We start from the raw sequence: 21,648 nt of genomic DNA, 5'->3' as shown, positions 1-21,648 counted from the left end.
ACACGGCGCCCTGCAGCTCTACACATGGGCAAGCAGAGCCCAACCTCTGCAGCATCCCTGCCGCCTCACTGGCCTCCCCACGCGGATCGCAACAGGTCCCTGATCCCTGCCAGCTCTGCTGTTCAGCACGGCTCCGTCCCTAGAGTCACCGTAAGGTTTGCTACTTCCAAAGGAAAAGACTGAAAATCATTCTTCTACATTTTACACATTTCAGCCTTAAAAAAGCTGGCATGGAAGAGGAACCTCTTTGGGTTAGGGGCATCTGTCCCTATTTAAATATCCTTATTTCACACTGCAAGTCTGCTGGTAGCAGGAAACATCCCATCCACCCGCTTCCGCTCCGGCCGCGCCACCCTAGGACCAGCTGCCTAGGGAGGGTTACAAGGCTGAAAGCTATTCGCCGTCTGGACCGGGTGCTGCTGGAGTACCTCTGCCCCAGAACATTAAGCATATCCTGGACATGCCATACGCCCGATGAGAACATCTTCCTGCTTTCGCAGAGGTCAGAAACACGCAGCCCAAAGATTTGTTCTGTGTTTCTTCACAGAAGCAAGAGCAAGGCACAGGCCGCTGTTCCCAGTCCCCACTCAGCCAGGTCAGCTCTCCGCAGGCGAGGGCAGAGCTTTAGACACACACCAGCCTGCTCCATCCTCCTGCCACCCAGCCCTGAGCCGGGAACCGAACATCTCTGCCCCCACCGTCCATGTCCATATCTTGTGCACAGCACAAGCAGCAATCACCAGGCACACAGCGCTGGCATCATCGTGTAAAACAGGGTTTTCAGGGTACGTAGTGGAAAACGCCTTGAAGCATGCTCTTCAAAGTGCCTCGGTTCTGCAGAAAACAGGCTCTGATCGAATAGACACCCCCCTAGGAGAGCATACACCAGCTGAGAAAGAGTTCCCGCCCAAGACAACAGATAACTGTGCAAGCTGATGATGTTTCACCTGCTGAACTCCAGTGGAGAAACTCCACCACATGACCACCGAGGACTGGTCGCCGAGTTCAGCAGAATTTAATCCCATCGCAAAAAGAAGATTGTTATTCACCCGTTGCTCTGGAGCAGCTTCTTTCTGCACAGGCACTGCCTCGTGTTGCACAACACCGGGACAGTGCTGCAGCTGCAGCCTTTACACACAGCTCCAGCACTGACTTGCTGCCCTTCCTCTCCTGCACCACAAAGGCAACCACAACTCAGACCAGGCTCCACTATCAAGGGAACCAGCTTCATTAGCACGGTTACAGCACATTTTTCTTGCCCTGTATCTCACTTCAACTAATCTAGTTTCAAAACTTACCTGTTGGTATCAACACGAGTTCAGCAGCAGTGAAAAGGGGAGCTGTGAGGCAGGAGTTTTCCCAAATAGGTTTGTTTGAAGTCAACGCCACAGAGCCTCTAAGGTAGATCCAAGTTTGGGGTAGATGTCCTTGGTGGCGATTTACAGAGTGGCAGAGGCTCATGCAAGAAACTCCTCGCAGGCAGCTACACAGGGATCACGGGCTATTTGCATGTCAAATTCAAACTGAGGTGGCAGAACTCCCTCTCCTTCCAGGAGCTTCACTAAGCATTATACATGGAAAAGTGCTCAGTTACTCCTGCTTGAGACAAGATCTGATGCAAAATAGGACTGAGGAGCTTATCATGGATAGGCAGCAAAACTCAGCCCAGGGTTATTATTTCCAGTGTTGCTCACCTGCACTCCAGCACCTCCTCTGCCTGCCACCACTCCTCCATGAGACCCCTGTCTGTCAGCAGCAACACGTTCACCTGCTGAATTAAATCTCCAGCCCAATTCATTCTGGACACGACAGACAGGCCCAGACTCTGTGCCTCTCTCCCTTCTCAATCAACCCAGAGCCACAGAAAATTTCGGGGCTGCTTCTTCCCCACAGAAATTAATTTGTTTAGTCAAGACCCAGACCACCGATTGCTTCTGGGCTTTCCAGTGTCAACAGGCCAACACTGCTCCACTGCTCTTAGAAAAGACACAATAGTCAAGTCCTTCATCACTGCTTCAGTTACTTTAGTCTATCCCCTCCATCTCCTCTCCCTCCGTTTATCTTCTCTGAAATGCACCTTCTGGTTTTAAAGGTTTACATCTTCTTTTCAAAGAGGAAACGTCAGTGGGAGAACTTGGAGTATCTTTACATTCAAGAAAGACTTTTGCATTACAAATCCTCTTTGAAATAGTTCCTTTGTTTGATCATTTATGCTTTTTTCTTTCCTTAAACTCCTATCTGTTGGACTGTGAATTGGCATTATTGTTGATCACTGCTGCTTTGCTTACTGCTTCTCAGACACTGAAATATCACACTGTGTTTGAATGCAATCATGCTGCAGCAAAACAAACATGGATTTTTTTTGTACATTGTTTCTGGTGATATTAAAGCTGGAAAGCAAAACCTCCTGCTTCTTCCCAAACAGAAAACAGGACCACTTTCATTAGCACCAAAAGGATTTTAAATGAACAGTTCCAGGGAGCTCCTTTCAAATCATAAAACGTGAATTTTACATAAAAGTGTGTTTACAAATAGTTTCTGCTTTACACTCAGCTCTGCCCATCACTGACCAGAAGTTATATACATACAGACTAGCTCAGCAGCTTCAACCACTTGCAAGGAGACTGCAGAATTTATTTAAGAAATAAAAATAGGATTTCCTGGTTCCTAGAAATTCTCTTCAGCCTGCCAGATTCAGTCACCTGCCGGCTCCTGCAGACTCAGGAGAGCACTAAGCTTTTGAAGAGAAGGGGTACTGAGGGTGCCACCAATCCAGGAGCCGCACACTATGCACAGGGTCCAGCACAACCTGCACTCCTTGGTCAAGGCGAGGTTTCTTGCCATTGCGAACTGGGGCATCCTGGAACACCAGGCGCACGCGATGATGCCTCATGTCTGTGCTCACATTGATGGTGAACTGCAAGAAAAGAGACCAGGAGGTGCTTCAGAAAATCAAAGTGATGAATAAATAGAATTCTTAACAGTACACTTTTAGATTTTTTTTTTTTTTTAAGTTCTTCCAAATTGTACAAGTCTAAGGTATTTCAGGTGCTGGCAGAGTTACACTCTGAATCTACAGCACCGGATTCAAACCAGTTCTCTGGCTCGCAACCCCAAAGAATAATGCCAGAAGTGAACCTGAAAGCAAGTGGCTGTCAGAGGAGGTCTGGAACTCGCTGCCCTACTCTTAAGTGAAGCCAGACTGAACCTCTCTTGGGCACAGGTCACTTCTGAAACCCTGACCTACAAGTACAGCCACATGTGCAGCCCCACGCTTTACCACTGCTCTTGCCTGAGCACACCTGCTCTGCTGCTGTCTGGAGCTGAGTTTGTGGAAGTTGGTTCAAAAGCTGCTCTTTCTCCCAGCAATCAGGGACCGTATACACATTGAAAGAGTTTGTTCATACAGGTTTTTTTGCTCTCAGAATTTATTGCTGTAAGATACGGAGATATTTTCCTGAGGGAAGACCTCCTCTTCTCCTGCATCCCTACCTCTTGTATCCTGCTGGAGTACTGACAACTAATCCGCCCCCAGATGCTGCACAACCAGAGCTCCCTGCAGATTCTCTACATCATCTGTATTTGCTGCACCAAATAGGGAAGAGCTGATGGAAATGCAGAAGCTAAACTGAGAAGGTCCTCAGCATTTCCTCAGCCTTAAGATTCCCAGAATTGGTTTGTTGATGCAGCAGTGTGATTTACACAACACCAAAGAGGCGTCCTCTTCATCTCCTTACAGAAACTGCACATGCAAAGTTCGCCTGGCAGATTTCTCAAACACTTACCAAGGTAAACGTCATACCCATGACTATTGGCACGAATATGAAGTTAAAGGTGGTGATCTGCAGTAGACAGCAATCCTGATCCGGATTTGTATGGACTTCTTCATACTGAATCGGTGGCTGAAGGCCTTTGCAACACTTGCTCTTAAATCTGGGAGACTTGAAAGAAAGAGAGACTTATTTAGCCAAGCAGGAACCTATGATGAGAGTCTGGCTGGTTCTCACTGGTGCTGACTAGCAGGTCCTCACCGCATTCCCACGTGTCTGGGCAGAGCATTACATAAACAACAAAAAGCCATCACTCAGGACAGGCAATTTGCAGGATCACTTCTTTAGAGGGGAAAGCTGCAGAATTCCCCAAGGTTGCCTGAAACTACTTGCTTCTCCTGAGACCCATTACTGGAGGTTTTCATTGGCAGTGTTGGCTTTCTTCACTTCTCCGGGAAATCCTTCCAATGGTAAAACAAGTAGTTTCAGATTTTGGTCTACATTTTGACCACTAAAGTAAAACAGTCTGGTTTTTGGTAGTAATCGGTAGCAATGACCCAAAGATTAGATTATTTGGGATAACAAATGATCCACATCCTACAGTGGAGAAAGGATACCAAGCGAGGAAATAAAAATGTACGATTCTAAATGTCTTGGTAATACAGACTGAAAACGGACTGTAGTTTCAGAATGTGCTTTAGCTTATCATGGGAGTCAGAGTTTCCACGTATTGTCTGAATGCATAAAAAGTTTCCACCTTCCTTTCTACCACCCAGAAAAATGATTACTGCTTCAAAAAAAAGTCACAGCCATTCTGGTTCTTTCATACCTGCTTTTTGAACTTGAAGTTGAATTCCCACATTGCTTCTTGTCTGTTCCCTTCAATCTTTTTGCACCAGAAAAGCAGACACTGAGGTGGAAAAAAAAAAAAAAGAAACACAAGATTATGAAACCCTTAGAGGCACCACTTTAAGTAAGTTTTAGCAGAGCATAAAGGCTTCCAATTACAAACACAATTACATAGGAGCAATTAGGAGCCATTTATTCAAATTAATTATGTTCAAAGAACACACTCAGCAGTTTAGGTCTCCCAGTTTCAAGTTGGCCAACTCATCACGCAACTGGATGATACAACACGTAGCCACTGACGTGCTAAACAGAAAAATCCCGTTGTGCGATTTATCCCTTTCATAAGGCAGAGATGAGCAGTACAGTTTCACCTGTTTCCCCCACCCACCAAGAACTCCCATTACACTGGACTCCAAACAAGACTAAAGCGAGGAACAACTGAAAACAGAGTAAGGATCAAGAAGGAGAGAATCCAGAGGGAAATGCAAGACCAATACATGAGCTATGAGGTGACAGATGAGAAAGTTCCTAAGCCACTGTGGTGTCAAAAGAAGGTCTTGACATCACTAGGCACTGACTGTCATACTTCAGAGTATAAAAACACTGCCAGGATAGCACAGTCTGATCAACCTACTGTCCCTTTTTAAAAGAGAATGAGAAAAGGGCCTCAAACAGCATCAGAGGTAACCAGCACTGCCCTCCCATGCAGACATACACCAGGAGTCCTCCAATTTAATCCAGTTATCACTGTGTGGTCCACAGGATCCATCCCAGCATGCAGCACTCATTCTAGAGCAGGAGTCTCAGCAGAACTCCTGTATTAAAATGAGTAGGAGGGAAATTCCCTGCCTACCAGTGAGTAGAAGCAACTAGCCTTCAACAGCCGAGAAAAGAATCTGGCAAGTCAGTCCAGCCATCACTGAAAGTGTTTCCACACCACAGATGCCAGCCCACCACAGCTGGTCTTATCTTTTAACAGTGTCAGCAGGAAAAGGAAGAATAATATGGGTAAAGACAACTCCCCATGACCCATACACAGTCTCTCCCACGCCAAGAGAAGGCGTGACTGGGTTGCATGGCAAAGCACACATTTAATTTCATTCCAGGATAGCGTGACCCCAAATGAAACAAAGCCAGAGCCAGCCTCCACCACGGGGGCTCCGTAATTAGAGACTACAGGTGATACAAGACCCTTTACTTCAACTCTGAGTCATGTCCATAAACAAGAGTCCTTAAAGGACCTTTACCTCGACAATCTTCACGAGGTGAACAACAAAGCTATGTGGAGTCAAGCTCAGAAACATGCGTCAAGTAACCTCCACCTAGGAGGAGGTGGCCCTCAGTTTTTTCCAATAAAAACGTTCTCCAGATCTTTTTTAACTCAGGTGAGCAACAGATGCTGCTGAGTTTAACTCTACCATCAGTGGCATTTGTAGTTCACCTGCAGAGACAGCCTGGTCTAGCAACTTGTTTGGTCATGGCAAGTAGTGAAGCACAAAATGGTCAGTACCTCCTAAGGGGCAGAGGATGTCGTCCACGGGTCAGCCGTCCTGCCCTTCAGACGCGCCGTATGGCCTGCCGCTCCACCAAAAATAATGGGGGTGTCTTTAAAGGGCAAACACTTCTGCTGACACCATAACGGCTCCAGTGTCCCACACAAGCTAGGCTAGGGAAAGAAAAAAGGAAATTAAAGAGGAAAAGCTAGATTTGATAACACCCGGGTCTGGGGTCTCCTCTTGCCACATGCAGTTTATGTAGGCATTTGCCATTAGTTTCAACGACCCGTAAAGGTATAACCAAAGCCCATGACAGCAAGAACATGGGGAGGCAATGTCAGATCCTCCTCCGTACCCACTGTGCCGAGGCATTTCTGTGCACAGTAACACAGGTGGAGCTCGGAGTCTTGCAATGCAGTAGTACAGCAAGACCAGACTCAGGATGGCTCTTTTATGCTCCAAGGGGTTAGGTCAAACCTCTACTGTTCTAACAAAGCCTCATCACCATTTAATTTCCTTTTTTAAAAGCTGAATAATAAAAGGCTGCACTTCAAGAATCTTCCTCAAACCGTTAGTACAGTAGCAGCACTAGCAGTGGGCACCAAAGCCGTTATGATGTCAACGTGAATGCTTCCAAAATGCCGACCCTGCCAGCATCATCCCAGGGTTTCTAGCTCTTACAGCCACGCTACCAGATCCGAGCAGCGGTAGGAAGTTAGACTCAGAGGACTACAGTTAAGTTGGAATTTCCTAGAAATGTTTTGCTTTTCATTTTTTAAGAAAGATGATACCCAAACTGGGGATTCAGGAAGAGAATGAAGAGCTCTGGATGCAGAGATAAGACTAAACACGGAACTGTGTGCTCTCCTCCTGCTCTGCAGCACCACCTGCTTGTGTTACTGCTGGATGCTTCCTAAGTGGTATGACATTTTTTTCCAGTATCCACCCAGGGAGAGGAAGGAACAAAGGAGGGATGTCACATACAGATAGATGAGGTTGCTCTATTTTGCATGGAAAAGAAAGTACAACTCTTGAACCAAAACCACTTCAGTTTGGCTCCAAAAACCTCATTCAACAGGTTTTTGGATTTGGAGGGTGGAGAATTCACACTGTTGCTTAAGCTGCTCACAGAGTATCAGCCAGTTGCAAGTTAAAACCAAACAAGTGACACAGGCATTTCAGAGTTAATGGTCAACAGCAATTAAAGAGGAATGGATATGCAAGTGCTCCAAGCTGGGATAGCAAAGGGAATTGCCTGCCCACACCAGAGACAAACCCTTTACAGCCCAACACAACTGCAGCCCCAGTCCCAAAGCAGACATTTGCTCTGCACATTTGCCATGCTCACAACCTCGCTACCCTCCCTCGCCCAGACACCAAAGACGATGGATGACCTACAGGAACGTAGTATGAAATGACTCTCTTTCAGAGGCTATCAGTGTCACTTCTGATCTCTCCAGATACCTGCTACGGAGAAAAGATGTATCCTGGCAGACAGTGTCAGAATAAAGCAGAAGATATAAAAGCTGATCCTACTGCAACCTCCTTTCAGCAGCAAATTTGCAACAGAGGAGGGGAGAGCTGCAAATATCCCTAGCAGTTCTGACATTCAGTGAAGCAAGTGCCTTTTTGCTGATTACAAAGATGTTGTGGTAGGACTTAGGCAGAAGTTACCCAGAAGAGTAACTAGAATCCTCTGCAGTAGCAACTATACAGATACAAGTAACCAGCATACTTTTAAAAATCACTATTCAGAGTTAGTAACCATCCTACACCCAAGCTTCACTGGCGACCATCTAAACATCATCTATTTTTCTTGTAGAAAGAGAACAAAAAACAGAAAGAGCAACATCTCAGACATATCCAACTTCCTTAGTGATTCCACTTACTCTGGAATTTTTTAAAGTGCTGGGAGTACTGTCTGGAATAGCTGGATTCCTGGAGACTCGAGACGCGAAAGGCTCGTACATGTGGTACAGCGACCGGATGACACACGCACGGAGACAGTGCAGCTTCTCCATGGACTCTGGCCGCAAGCGGAGAGGCAGGTACGCATCCAGACTGTAGTGCCTGAAAAGCCAACGACAAACCCAACACATGCTGAAAGGTCAGAATGCAGAGACGCGCAGAAGAGAGCTACGAAGAGATCAATGTTGAGAGAAAACTGAACATCTGATTGATCAGAGGACCTCTTGTCAACTCTGAGTGCTTCAAGGGTGTTGTACTGCTCTACATGAAATCGCATGACAGCCTCAAAGACTTTACCTGCATCAGACAGGTTTCCAGCATACACGTAAGCATATCATGCCACAATTCCCCAAAAATTCCTTGCAGACAGTTTGCCCAGAGAGACCAGATGGTGTTTTAGCTGCAGGATGCACAAAGGCCTGCAGATTCCTGCAGGTTCTCAAGGACTCACTTTAGCTGAGCTTGACTGCATGCTTGCAGACAACTGCCTGAGCAGTCTGAATGCCTGCGCTTGAGGGTCATTCTTTGATCAGATGCCAAAGGAGCCTTTGCTAGGGAACTTCACACTAAAAAACAGGGGCGAGGATGACCATGGCTGCTATTTGCTCTGTACTCCTGCTGCTTGCGCCTCCTGGGCAACAGATATAGAGATGTAAAGAAAATGGATTTACCTTCAGAACAGAACAAGTGACATGCACCAGGACAGAAGGATTTGTTTCAAGTTTTGACCACCTCTTTGCTCTTCTTCTCTTACTTTATTTATAACTTACTTCTGCCACCGAGACAGCTCCAAAATGCCTTAGTTTCTCTCAGGCCACCCTAATGACAGGAAGGTGGCCATGATCAAAGCTTGAGGCAGGGCAAGTTTTCTATCAGTGATGTTCACCTGTCTTTCAGTAAGGTAATGAAGCTGACCTTACCGTAAGCACTTTGAGTGCTTTACATACAAAGCACACTGTTACAAACAGGAGCGTGTAGGCCATGGCAAGCAGAAAAGCACACGATGCTTTGAGATTTTATATGGAGCATACAGGAATATGCCACACAGATCCATTTCCAGATCCAAAGCAGATGCAATATACCACAATCCCTTGCCAAATGAGGCCCACATCACCATGTCAATATGCAAACATGATAGGACCCTAGCCTATAGGGAATTATTCCTTTATTTACAGCTCTGCAGAGAGCTGGTCACTGCTGAAGTAACCACGTCCTACAAACAGTTTAAAAATTCTCTAGAGTCTCACCTTCTGTAGAGCCTGGTCCAAAAGGCGGCAGTGCAAGTAACAGTCCAGGCTTTCTTGCAAATCAAAGAAAACCGGACAATGTCTTCAGGGCGAATGTAGGAAGCCAACAACAGCCAGATATCAATGGGGTATTCTTCTCCGCCACCCCCATCAGGATTTTCTAAATGCAATGAAGGTATGTTAGTGTAGTAAATAACCTCTTTATCAAGTCACATCTAGAGGCGTGTGCTTTACTACTGGTAGCACAGAGTAAGCAGCTGAAATATGTATATACACACAGTCAGCCAAACAAGCCCAAGTTAGTACAACTTCATTATCACTGCTACTGGTTTTCATCAGCATGCACTTGCCCATCAGCGCAACCATTACACCTTCCCTTTGCTGGATATATGCCACCATTTATCCCTGCTGCACTGTTTGCACAAGTATGCAAAGTGGCAGATTCAAAGAATAATTCAGGGTGAAAGGGTTCTCTGGAGGGCTCTAGTCCAAACAGCCCAGCAAAAAACAGGCTGAATTAGATCATTTTGTTCAGGATCTTGTCCAATCAAGTTCTGACTGTATCCAAGGATGGAAACCCCACAGCCTTTCTGGACCCTGTTTCAATGCTTGACCCTTTCACAGCTGAAAAATAACACTTAAGTGGAGAAATAAAAATTGGATGGCAAATACAGAGGCAACTTTACGTAAAGGAGGGCCAAGCTCATGCATTTTTATCAAAACTGCTTATTTAACAGGTCATCAAAAAATGCTTTACACTAGAAGTCCCTGAACATTAAGACGTTGCCAAGCTTGTCAATTCTTTGTTCAAATGGTCACAATATTTTTGTAGGAGCTCTGGCTAGGGAGAGCAAGCAATTCTCTTCTGCAACTGGCTAATCAGCTGCTTTTCTTAAATCTGTAATTTCATTAAAGCTTCTTGGATGGGAAACTTTTAATGCAATTCAGATTAACAGAGTGGCCTGTTTTTCCTCTCAGAGGTGTCAGAACTGCTCAACCAGAACTGAAGGTTCAGAAACTCCTTTCATTCCTGCAGTGTTCTTAAGTTAACACCACACGTTTTTCCACAGACATTGCTCCAACTTTAGGAGAAAAAAAAATACTTTTAAAGAACATAAATAGCTAAACAATACCAAACATTAAGAGAAAGAAAACATACAACTTGTACACAGTGCTAACAGAAAAAACTGCTATGAGGTTTGTGAACACGTGGCATAAAGGAGGTGCTTACGAACTTGAGGGTGCCAGATCTAACCCTGAGACAGCAGGTTAGTAACAAAGGGCAGTATTTTATCCTCATGTGATAATAGCTATGTTCATTGCCAAGAAAAGCTCTGGATGTGATCACTTCCCTACACCACTACAGATTTATGGCAGGCACAACCACAACGGGCTCTAACATCCACTCTGCTGTTTCAGCTCTGACTCAAGAAACCATCAAACTACCCAACTGCTGAACTGCAGACTGCAGCCAGAAGCGTCATTGGTCTATTACCATTTTTAATTCCCTAAACACTTAGCAGAAGCAAGACAAGGCTGTGGTAGAACAGAATACTGTCTTTCCAGACTCGTAACTCCCTAACTCTAGCCACTCAGATATTCTTATTTTCCCAGAATTTCCAAGGACATCTTAATAAAAGAGATTAAACTCCTATCCCAGAGGAGCACTGTGCATCTACAGTCCATAGTGGAGGTTCATGTGTTCCACAAATTAGTATCAGTATTAATAAAGCTAAGTTTTTCTTAAGTTCAAGAAACCAAGTTAAAATTTGTTTCTCAACCTGAAAGCAATCTGCTATTAGAAACTCCTGCAGGATTCCACAGTGCAGCAGAACAGTTTGTTGCTTACACTGTGCTGCAAATTACTTTCTATAGAGTTGCACAAAGTGTAAATGCTGAAGGATACATCTCCCTGGCATTAACTTACTACGATGCCACTAGGGCCAAATGCACTTGCTTGCTGGAAAAAAAGCCCTCTAAACTCATTTGAAACAAACCACAGCCTTGGAAACATCCTGAAGACAGAGCTTGTATTTTGCCAACAAATGCATCATGGACAGCAGCATTGTTTTTTCCCCAAAGCAAACCCTGCTTTCACGAACATGTTCAATGAAGTAACATGTCCAGTGGCAAAGTTTCACAACTCTTTTGAAGAGCAGCATTCATTTTCCAAGGTTGAGAGAAGTTTACTGAAAGCAAGGAGCTCTCAGGCTTTGATTTCAGGCCCAAGGTGCTGCCTTTGTGAAAAGACAACACCTCTGACCAAGTCCCAGCAGATTTAAAAGAGATTTAACCCTTGGCATTTCTTTGTGCACATACAAGTTACAGAATGTCCCAAAGAGCCCCATGACTAGCCTGTAAATAGCAAGCATTAACATCACACACGCAGAAGATGCAAAAGCAGCCCACACAGAGCCCCCCAGGAGAGGCTGGCCGCCATACCTTTGTGCCTTTTGCTCTTCTTTTTTCTAGAGGCAGTTCGCCCATTGATGCTTTCCTTTGTATCCATTTCATCACTGCTGTCACAAGACTCTCCTGACACGGAGAGAACTTCCTCAGCAGGAACACAAGAAGCTTCCAAACCACAGAGGGATTTTACTAGAATGAAAAGCAATGACACAGTAAGTATACCAGCAGAGAGAAAAAGGCGACCCGAGTTCAGGAGGTACTTCAGTGGAACCACTGCCACAGCCACTGCTAAGAACACTAACTGCATTAAAGCTTTCTGGTGAGTCACACAAGCAAGTAAATCCTGGGTCCAAGGATTACCTTGTCAGAGAAAGATTAGCATGGGTGAGTGAATTGGAAACATAATTCATCAGCTTCTTGTTTTAAAGAATGAACAATGAGGATGATCCCATCGGTTTAGCTGAAGCTGTTTACAATTCCGAATAAAACAAAAGGCTCTTTTTCTACAGTGCTAACTGGCTCCCCTGCATACCAGAGCTTCCTTGCATGACCACCGTTCAGCCTGTACAGAGCCAGCACCTACTCTGCAATTGTTCTATGAACACAGAGAAGATACACTCCCTTCTCAGCAGGATAAAGAGATCCTGTGGCCGATGACACACAATCCATCAGTGATATCACTCAGTGCCAAGCATACAGGAGCTCCACTTATCCTAGAATTTAGTGAAGGGAAAGACTCTGGCCTAATGCAGAAAACAGCAAGTTGAGTCAGTTGGGTTTTTTTGGTTTGTTGTGGTTTGGGTTTTTTTTTTTTTGCTGCCTCTGGGGAGATGTTTAGACACATTCCTGTTAGGAAATATTATTTTTAAAACTTGATCTGTAAACTGAGGGCTCATTAGGACAGAAAAATCCACGTGTGAGGCAGTAATGACAGTCTTGAAAAAGAAAGGTGTGGTCTTACGTTACCGCTGCATGAGGCACTGTCATAGAGAGACCAGCATTGTAACAGCATTACAAACACTTTGCAAATAGTCTATAAAATTCATTCAAGAAAGTTGAATTTCAACCTAATGCACTGGATGAAGAAAAGGACTTCTACCAAGAGGTACCTGACCACACCAGAGGAGGCCTGCACTGCTCGAGCTTTTCTAACCTAGCACAAACTGAAGCCCAGGAAGGTTTTATACATCACAGTTACAGCCACCAGAGCCACTGGAGAGCAAGACGTGCTATTTGAATTAAAGGGACAGAGTAGCAGTAAAAAAAAAAAAAAAAAGAAAAAAAAAAATCAGGAACTGACCATAAATAAATTCAGGCAAGAGGTGTTCTCATTTCTAACCACAGAACAGCGTTTTGAAACTGTAAGACAGCAAATGGAAAGACTGTCTTAAGATAGAGCTTGACTGTACCCACTGACTAGAGATACTTTCAGTGCTTTGCTAAACTAGTTCTACCTCACTTTGCACGGTTTACTCTGTAAACTGTATGCATTCATGACAGTGGTATCCCTGACTGTCAAATCGTACTGCCCTCTCTACGTGACTTTTTATAGGCAAAAAGAAAGAGAAATAGATTGCAACACAAATGGCAGTAATCAAATACAGCCAAGCAAGAGAGGACAACAACTGACAGAGACTCAGAGAGGGGTTTAGAAAAAGAAACTCTCACATTCTGCAAAGGAAAGATCAACATCTGAGTCAACCGAATCACACTGCATTGTAATCTTGCAGAGGCACCCTCTCTTCATCGCACAGCAGGAATCCCCACCTCATCCCTGGGAGTTAGGATGGGGAGGAAAAAAGCTCAGGAAAATTCCACCTGGCCTTTGCTCCCCTCCCCGTGAAGCTCCCCGCTTGCTGGCAGTCACACACAGTGCGATGTTTACTTGGAGCCAAGAGACAGCAGGTGAGCGAGGCTAAAGCTCCCTGGGCAGAGGCTGCTGTCTCCTCCCGGCTGCCTGCTGTCCCCATGCCGTGGCACGCTGCACCAGATAAGGCTGCAGCACGCCTCATGACTGCACCAGATAAGGCTGTAGCACAGCCGTGGGGCTGGGGAGGAGAGATTCCGAGGATCCCCACATAAGGAGGGGAAAGCCCCAGTGACTCTGCAAAGACCTGAGAAAGGGGTGGGCAGGGAACTGCTGTGACCTGGAGTCATCCAGATAGCAAGGAGGTGAGCCAGAAACAGAGCAGGATTTTTAGGAGAGGGGTTAAGCTAGACAAAGCAGGTGATGCTGGATGCAAGGACTTGACGTGGGGCAGGGAGAAAGAAAAGACAGCAGAGTTTGCCAGGTATGATGCTGAAGTGCAGTACTTTGAGGCACTGCCTCAGAGAGAGAGAATATAGAAGGGTGAACAGGAGAGGGAATGGGAAGAAGGAAGCCCCCAGCCTATTACAATGGAGGCAACAAAAGAGGGAGGTGCCCTGATCTTAAAGGCTTGAGAGGGTAGCAGCTAAAAAGGATATTCACCAGCATCACTGACCCCGACAGTTTCCCTATGACAGGCACTCATGCAGAGCATATTCTCTTCAAATGTGTAAGATTTCAGCAACATAACAAGAATTTTCCCATATGAAGGGTTCAGTTGTCGCTGTCAATGTAGTAACATTCACCTCCAGCATGTGTGACCAGCTACATTTAAGTGTCAAGGCCTAAACATTAACATTTCTCAAGCAAACAGGGTGTTAGTTCAGAATGCTCCCTGCAGCTAAAAACCAAGGAGGAAGCAGGTAACAAAATATTGCAATACCTTTCCAGGAAACTGCTTGTTTATACAGTTCACTAAGGAAACAGCAATACCCTCAAAAGACCTCCTTGCAGCTTGCAGCACGGGGGGGGGGGGAACATGTTTGCCAGAACTATCATAACCTTATTCCCACTGCAAATAATTTTACCTGCTAATAAAGTTGTCTACAGTTTTGTATGAGGTAATAAAGTAACAAAGACTCCTATCGTGTTATTTTCTGCTTCAAGCAGGAGATAACACCCAATAGTTAATGGAAAAAGGCCTTCCATTTGAGGCACTAACAAAGACTCAGCAATTCTTACTGGACTTCCAACAGGCTTTCTGCAAAACCTCCTAAGATCCTAAAAACCTGATTCTACAGAGGAACACAGACCCATTTTCAGACACCAAGTGAGGCAGATTTTCCCAGGCCACGACGAGGGAGTTTCCCACATCACGCAGAGGCCAGCAAAATGGAGAGGCAGCCTGAGGAGGGCAGGCTCCCCAGCGTACACTCACCTTCCTGCTGAACTGCATTGGCCACAGCTTTTTTCACACGTCCAGATTTCACAACAGCTGGGTCTGAGTTAGCATAATCTGCCACCGTCACTGCAGGAGAGTCGGAAGACAGGGCGTCAGCAGGATTATGGATTATAGGGGAGGGGATAAAAAGTCTAAGAGCTGCGATCCCTCGAGGGGACGCTCCCCATAGGAGCAGAGGCTTGAGCAGGAGGTGCACAAACAGGAAAAGGAGCCCCAGCAGAGAGGTGCAGGCCAGGAGCCCCCAGCAGGCCTCTACTCCAAGGCCATCAGGCTGCCAGGCCCAGGGGACACACCCCCCTGCCCAGTTCTCCCTCTCCCTCCACCTCAACCGACGCCAAGCTCCATGTGCCCCCTCACACACAGCCTAACTCACGCCTGGCTGATCCTCTAGGCCCAGGCTCCTTCTTCACAGACCGAGCCGGCTCATTCCCACACTCCCGCATCAGGCCAGATCCCCCCACAGCTCTCTCCCTCCACAAGCCCGAGTGGGCCCGGCTCACCTCCCGGGTGAGACTGGACCGTCCCCAACTCCCCTCCCCCCGGCCAAGCCCAGGCCCCTCAACCCCTCGGGCGAGGCCACTTCGTCCCTCAGGCCCCAACCCAGGCCCAGCCCCTCCTCTCCGCCTAGACCAGGCCGTCTTCCCCCGGCAGGACCGGGCCCCTGCCTAGGACCGGGCCCGCTCCAGGCCCGGCCTGGCCCCACTCCCCTCAGGCCCCAGCCCCGGGCCGTTCCCCTCAGGCCGCCGCCCCCCCCCTCCCCCGGCGCGGCCCGGCCCGGCCCGGTCCTGTCCTCACCGCGCTCGGAGCACACGTCGTCGGCCCGGAACTTGAGGCGTTTGCGGGCGCCCCTCTTGGGCATGGCGGCGGCGTCGGGGCGGCCGCGCGGGGCCATGTCCCGCCCGGGCCGCAGCGGGGCCGCGGGGACAGCGGGGACAGCACCGCCCCCGCCCGCCCCGCGCGAGACCATGACGTCAGCCCCACCGCGACCGTGCCGGCGCGCCGCTCTGGCGTCACGGCGGCGGGGGAGGGGTAGCTCTGTGTGCCGCCGCTGCGTGACATCCCCCCCCCTACGTCATGCCAGTAAGAACAGCCTCTGCGCCGGTCGCCCCGGCCCGCCCGGTACCGACGGCCTGCGGGTAACCGCCCCACCGGTCCTCCCAGTAACGAGGGCCTCGGGGGGGATTTCCGCCCCCGGTAACGAGGGCCTCTGAGGTAATTGCCCCCTCACAGTAATGAGGGCGCTTGAGGGGATATCCCCTCCCCCCCAGTCCTTCCAGTAATGAGGGTCTCTGACGTAGCTGCCCCCCAGTCCTCGCAGTAACGGGGACCTCTGAGGTAACTGCCCCCCAGTCCTCCCGCTAATGAGAGCCTCTGAGGCAATTTCCACCCCCCCAGTCCTCCCAGTAAGAAGGGCCCCTGGGGTGATTGCCCCCCCCCCCCCCCCCCCGACCAGTCCTCCCAGTAACGAGGACCTCTTGAGATAATTGCCCTTCCCAGTCCTCCCAGTATCAAGGGCCTCTGAGGTCATTGTGCCCCCCCCCCCCCAAGTCCTCCCAGTAAGGAGGACCCCTGAGGTACTTGCACTGCCCCCCAGTCCTCCCGGTAATGAGAGGCTGTGAGGCAATTGCCCCTCCCAGTAACGAGCCTTTTGTGCCCACAGCCCCCTGAGCGCTTCCCCGGTGCCAACGCCTGCACGATCCCCCTCCTGCTCCCCCTCGAGCCCCCGACTCCGTCCATGCCCCCGAACCTGGGTGTCTGCCACCACCCTGGGGTGCCCCGGCAGAGCCCCCACCACCCCCCTGCAGATGACCACCGATCAGCGCCTGGGAGCGCAGCCTGCACCACCTGCTCCCAGTGCCCACCCCGCACCTTCATGGTGGGCGACCCCTCACCTGCAGGTGCAGTGATGGGTGGTCACCGGCTGTAAACTGTATTTACTATTTCTTTTGGGGCTAAATTAGGTGCTCAGTGCGTGTTGAAGAAGCGATGCCACCTCCCGGGGGAGGAATCCCCCAAAGAGGTTCCGCAAAGGGAAAACAGGAGCGGCAGCTGTGATTTCATGGCCTGTGCCCCCCTGAATGCTTGTGTCATGCTGAAACGGGGATTTGGGTGCCGCCAAGAGCAGATGCTGGTTGGGATTCTTGGCCAGTCCTGGGGGTGTCCAAACTGGGAGGCTAGCGGGGTCACACTCCTCTCCTTTGGGATTTACACAACTGCCGAAGAGCATAAGCTCTGTCCCACCCTCCCTCCCTCGACGGGCACTGAACAGCCCCCAGCGTGCTGCATTTTCCGCCCGCGCTCCTTTACTACAAGGCCATGGGAGATGATTCGGCTCTCAGGAGGCCGGGGCCGCAGCGAAACGCTTTCAGAGCTGTGGCTTCAGCTCTTGCGCCTCGCCAGGGCAAGGTAACACGTGGGATACAGAGAAATCCACATTTCTTTTGCTTTCCAGGCATGGCCAGGAGCTAACGGTGCATATAACTTACGTTCCTGACCATATTTCTTTCTCTCAGCACTTCTTAAAATACGTTAAGAGCATTTTATCAGCAAAGAACATATCTGACGATTGAGAAAAGTTTTGATCGTCCCAGACAGGAAAGGCCATTCCTTGACACATCCTGGGACTTTACCCCACCTCTTTGGTACTTGGAAAATGTTTTCCTTGGACTATGCTATTCATCACCGTTATTTGAGAAATGTATCACAGTATTATTTTAAAAAAGTAGAGGTTGTCTTGGCTTGGAAAACTCTGGCACGTGGAAAACAGATGACATTTTATGAGGATGGGACAAAAGCAATGCGAAGGTGGTTGTTTGCAAGTCCAGCTGGTGTTCGGATCCAGCACGCTCGCTCCTCCAGAAGGTTGGTGGCATTTATCTGAGACCTCCCCAACGTCCTCCAGCAAAAATACTGAGGAATGAGCTCGACGTCCCTGGTAAAGCCTGGTGAGATGAAGGAACCGGTGCTGCTCTCTGATGACGCCGGTCCCCTGCTTGTCCCCTGCTGCATCGCTGAGAAGGCCTCCTCGGTGAGGGATGCCTGAGGGATGCTGATGGCTGTGCAAGGGTAGGAGCAGCATCTTGTGGTTTCAGGGGCCCCAAATTAATTGCTTATCTGCTAACGATGCCTCCCCGTGCTGGGCGAGGTGCTGGGGTGGGTTAACCCTTCGGCTGCTCCCACTGCAGTTCATGGACAGCCACTGTCTTAAATCCCATTTTAGGGTGCGAGAGACTACTGTCCCCAGGGAGGGAGCCAAGGGTGATCGGTTTTGCCAGAATCGGGAGGGGCAATGCAACGCGCACCGTCCCCCCACAGCTCGGAACCGGCCTTCAGCAGGGCAAGGAGGGGGACGCGGCAGGGCATGGGGCTCACCGCCTGGCCCCATCTTTGCTCCCCGTGCGGTGTGGGGGGGAAAGGGGCACCCTCGGCTGCCCCACAGCCTGGGTCTGCTCCTGCCTCCCTGCCTCTAGGGCTGGATGAGGCCCCCCAGGCTACTAAACCCCAAGGGGGTTCCTGCCCCCCAGGAGAGTTCTCTGCCCCCCCCCCCCCAGGGGGATTCCTGCCCCACCCTCGGAGTTTTCTGTCCCCTCAGGGGGGGTCCTGCCCCCCAGGGGCGGTCTTTGCCCCCCAAGGAGGTTCCTGCCCCCCAGAGGAGTTTTCTGCCCCCCAGGAGGGCTCTTTCCCCCCAGATCCTGTCCTGCCCCCTCCGCACCCCCAGCCCCCCCTCGACCCCCCACCCCACCCCGCGGGGCGTGGCCAATCGGGAGGGCGGGGCTAGCGGGGCGTGGCCAGGCGGGGACGGTGACGCAGTGGGCGGGGCGGGGCGGGGCGGGCAGCTGGAGGCAGCGGCGCGGCGGTGGCTTCCAGCGACTTCGGCGGTCGGTGAGTGCGGGCGGGGCCGGGCGGCCCCACGCTGCCCACGGGGGATGCTTCGCCCCCCGCGGAGCCGGGAGGGGGATGCTCTGCCCCCATGGCCCCCCGGTGGGGCCGGGCAGGGAATGCTCAACCCCCCTTCTGCCCCCCGGGTGGGGCTGGACTCGGGGGGCTCTACCCTTTTTGCCCCCACCCGCCGGGATGCTCTGGGGCCCCTGTGGGGCTGGACCGGTGGGGCTTTGCTCCCCATTGCCCCCCGGGTGGGGCTGGGCTGGGGATGCTTTGCCCTGCCGTGCCTCGTGGGGATGCTCTGCCCCCCCGGGAGGGGGTACCTCAGTCCGGGGGTGCTTTGTCTCCCACCCCATTATCCCTTGGATGGGGTGTCTGAGTCAGGGGATGTGCTGAGCTCCCCCGTTTCCCTTGGGTTGAGTCTGGGCTGGGGGGATGCCATCCTCACCCCCAAGCTGGGTCATGGGGGGACTTGCTGTCCCCCGACATTACCCCCGGGCCGGGCATCTGAGCCAAGGGGTTGCTCTGCCCCCCACACCACTGGCCCCAGACCAGGGGTCTGAGCCAGGTAGATGTGCTGCCCCATCCCCACTGTGCGTGCAGGCAGGAGCGGTGAAGGGGTGGGCGCATCCACCCCCCGGAGGCTGCATGGAATAGAGGAGCAGTGACTCCTGTAACGCAGGAGTGGGGAGGGGGGTTCCTTGATTTTCAGCTCCTCTCTGCCCCTGGTAGCCCCCTGATATGGTCCCAAGCTGTCCCTTTGCACCCCCCCCCATGTTTCCACCTTATGCTGAGGGGGAGGGCGGGCATCCTGATAAGAATGGTCCTACCCTGGCCTTCTCCCGCTCCTCTGATTTCCCAGCGCTGTATCCTCCTGCCTCCCTCAGTACGGTCTCTAACCCATGAGCATCCACCCTGCAAGCATCCACCCAGTGCCGAGCTCAGGGCTGGATCAGCCCTGCGAGTGTCTGTCCTGTGAGTATCCACCCGGCACCGAGCTCTGGGCTGGATCAGCCCCAGTGAGCATCTGCCTGGCATCGAGCTCCAGGCTGGACCGGCTCATGGAGATGCTTGCTAGACAGGTGCTCCTGGGGCTGGTTCAGCCCGGAGCTTGGCACCAGGTAAAAGCCCGCCAAGCTGGTCCAGCTCGGAACTGGGCAGATGCTCACTAAGCTGGTCCAGCCTGGACATTGGCACCAGGCGGGTGCCCACTGCGCTCAGGGCTGGACCAGCCCAGTGAGCATCCGGCCAGCTTGGCTAGCTCCAGCTGTGCTCACACCGGTTGCCATCCTCTGTTGGCTGGTGCCACCTCGTCACAGCCGTGGCAAGCTGCCTCCAGACACCATGATTTTCTCCTGCCTTTAAGGGCTTGTTTATCCCCTAAATTGCATCATTATAACAGCAATTGGCTTAGGAAGCTGGGTTTTGTTAAAGCTGTGTAAAACCTTCTGGGGACGCCCTGGTTTTGGCCAAGTCAGGGTTGGCAAAGTGTTCATTTAAGCTCGTTTGCCACCATCTGCTCATACGCTGGAATGAGGTTCTCCTGGTAGGTTTGACACCACTGCGCCACTTTGCAAGCACGAGCTGGTGCAGAGGCAAGGTGTGAGCTGCAGTTTGGTACCTGGATGAACATGCTGTGTGGTTCGGGAGTTTCTTGGTTGCGGTGCTGCCCGGGCTTTAGACAAGGTGGAAAGTTGGTGTCTTCGTAGCTCTGATGGTCTGGGAGTCTCAGGTATCTGTGCTCTTGGGGATGCCACGATGTGCTGCTCCCTGCGTCTCAGGACGGTGCTAGTTGGGAAATGGGATTGATCTCTGGGGACTTCCCCAGCTGTCCCCCCAGCATCTGGAGGTGCTCAGGTGCACGGATGACTTCCCTGCTTTGGTGCTTGCTCCTGCATCTCTTTTCCCGGAGGCAGACCGGAGGTTGTCCAGGACCTGTGTCACTGGCTGGAGGGTAGGGGGGAGCCCCTAAACCGGTGGTGGGACTGATGGATGGATCTGGCTTTCCGGGGTGGCCAGCTCAGCTGTGGCTTGGCAGATCTGGGATTAAACGACTCATCTGTCTCCATGCAGCTTTCTGGCTTCGTGGCAAGGGTGACCGGGTCTTCCTCTGCACCGGTGGCTTGGTCCAGCTGTGCCTCGGCACTTGCCAGCAGTTGAAGTGCAGATGCTGGGGGATTGAACTTGCTGGAGATGTGGGTTCCTGCCTGTCTCAATTGTCTCAGAAGGTGCTGGGAGTAAAATCCACCCTGAAAACCTCCTTGTCTGTATCTTTTGAGGGCCCTTTTTGCAAGCCTTGCCCTTTCAGGCAGCTCCTGCTGGAGTGCAGGGGAATAGGGACAGGGACCAGGATGGTGGTGTGAGGAGGAGGGGGCTGAGTGAGTGCGAGCTGGGTGGGTGGTGGGGTCGTGGTGTGCTGGGTGGGGAGATCGTGGCTGTGAGTCAGTGCTGGGAAAGAGCCTGACACCGTGTTGGAGGTGGGAGTTTGCACTGAAGCTTGGGGAGACAGCCCTGGAGCCTCAGAGGGTGCTGAACCCAAACTGGGACCCAACTGGAAATGCTTCTGGAGGTCTCCACTCTCTGGGGACAGGGAGCAACTTTGGCATGAGTGTCTGTCCACTGCCTGGGCAGTGCCATTTCATGTTTTCCAGCAAAGCAGAAAGATACTGGATTCTTTAGCAAACCTTGAAACCTTATTTTACAATTAATTTCCTCCTAAAGAATGCTTTGGTGAGTCTGAGGTTTCCCAGATGGCTCC

The 21,648-nt window shown here is 50.5% G+C and overlaps 2 protein-coding genes across 6 annotated transcripts in view; one reads left to right on the top strand and one right to left on the bottom strand.

The window, feature by feature from the left end:
* Window positions 1–2,438: 2,438 nt before the first annotated feature.
* On the bottom strand, window positions 2,439–15,932 carry TMEM183A (transmembrane protein 183A). The gene is made up of 8 exons (XM_076358044.1): window positions 15,804–15,932; window positions 14,985–15,074; window positions 11,773–11,928; window positions 9,331–9,490; window positions 8,005–8,185; window positions 4,600–4,680; window positions 3,786–3,941; window positions 2,439–2,917 (listed from the first exon to the last, which is right to left on the bottom strand). Exons 1-8 carry the CDS (start codon window positions 15,898–15,900, stop codon window positions 2,732–2,734), a joined length of 1,107 nt encoding a protein of 368 aa, XP_076214159.1. The 5' UTR covers window positions 15,901–15,932; the 3' UTR covers window positions 2,439–2,731.
* A 2,089-nt stretch (window positions 15,933–18,021) lies between these two features.
* The window catches only part of PPFIA4 (PPFI scaffold protein A4), a 60,802-nt gene continuing 57,175 nt past the window's right edge, over window positions 18,022–21,648 (top strand). For 4 of the 5 annotated variants that reach the window (XM_076357871.1, XM_076357870.1, XM_076357869.1 and 1 more), the window contains exon 1: window positions 18,846–18,890. The gene's annotated coding sequence lies outside the window, so the exon portion shown is untranslated. Of the gene's footprint in view, window positions 18,075–18,845; window positions 18,891–21,648 lie in introns of those variants that run through there. The other variant, XM_076357868.1, reaches the window with a different exon arrangement.

The sequence above is a fragment of the Aptenodytes patagonicus genome, chromosome 22 (assembly GCF_965638725.1).
Source record: "Aptenodytes patagonicus chromosome 22, bAptPat1.pri.cur, whole genome shotgun sequence".
NCBI classification, from domain to species: Eukaryota; Metazoa; Chordata; class Aves; order Sphenisciformes; family Spheniscidae; genus Aptenodytes; species Aptenodytes patagonicus.
This window is presented reverse-complemented; position numbering and strand designations above follow the sequence as displayed.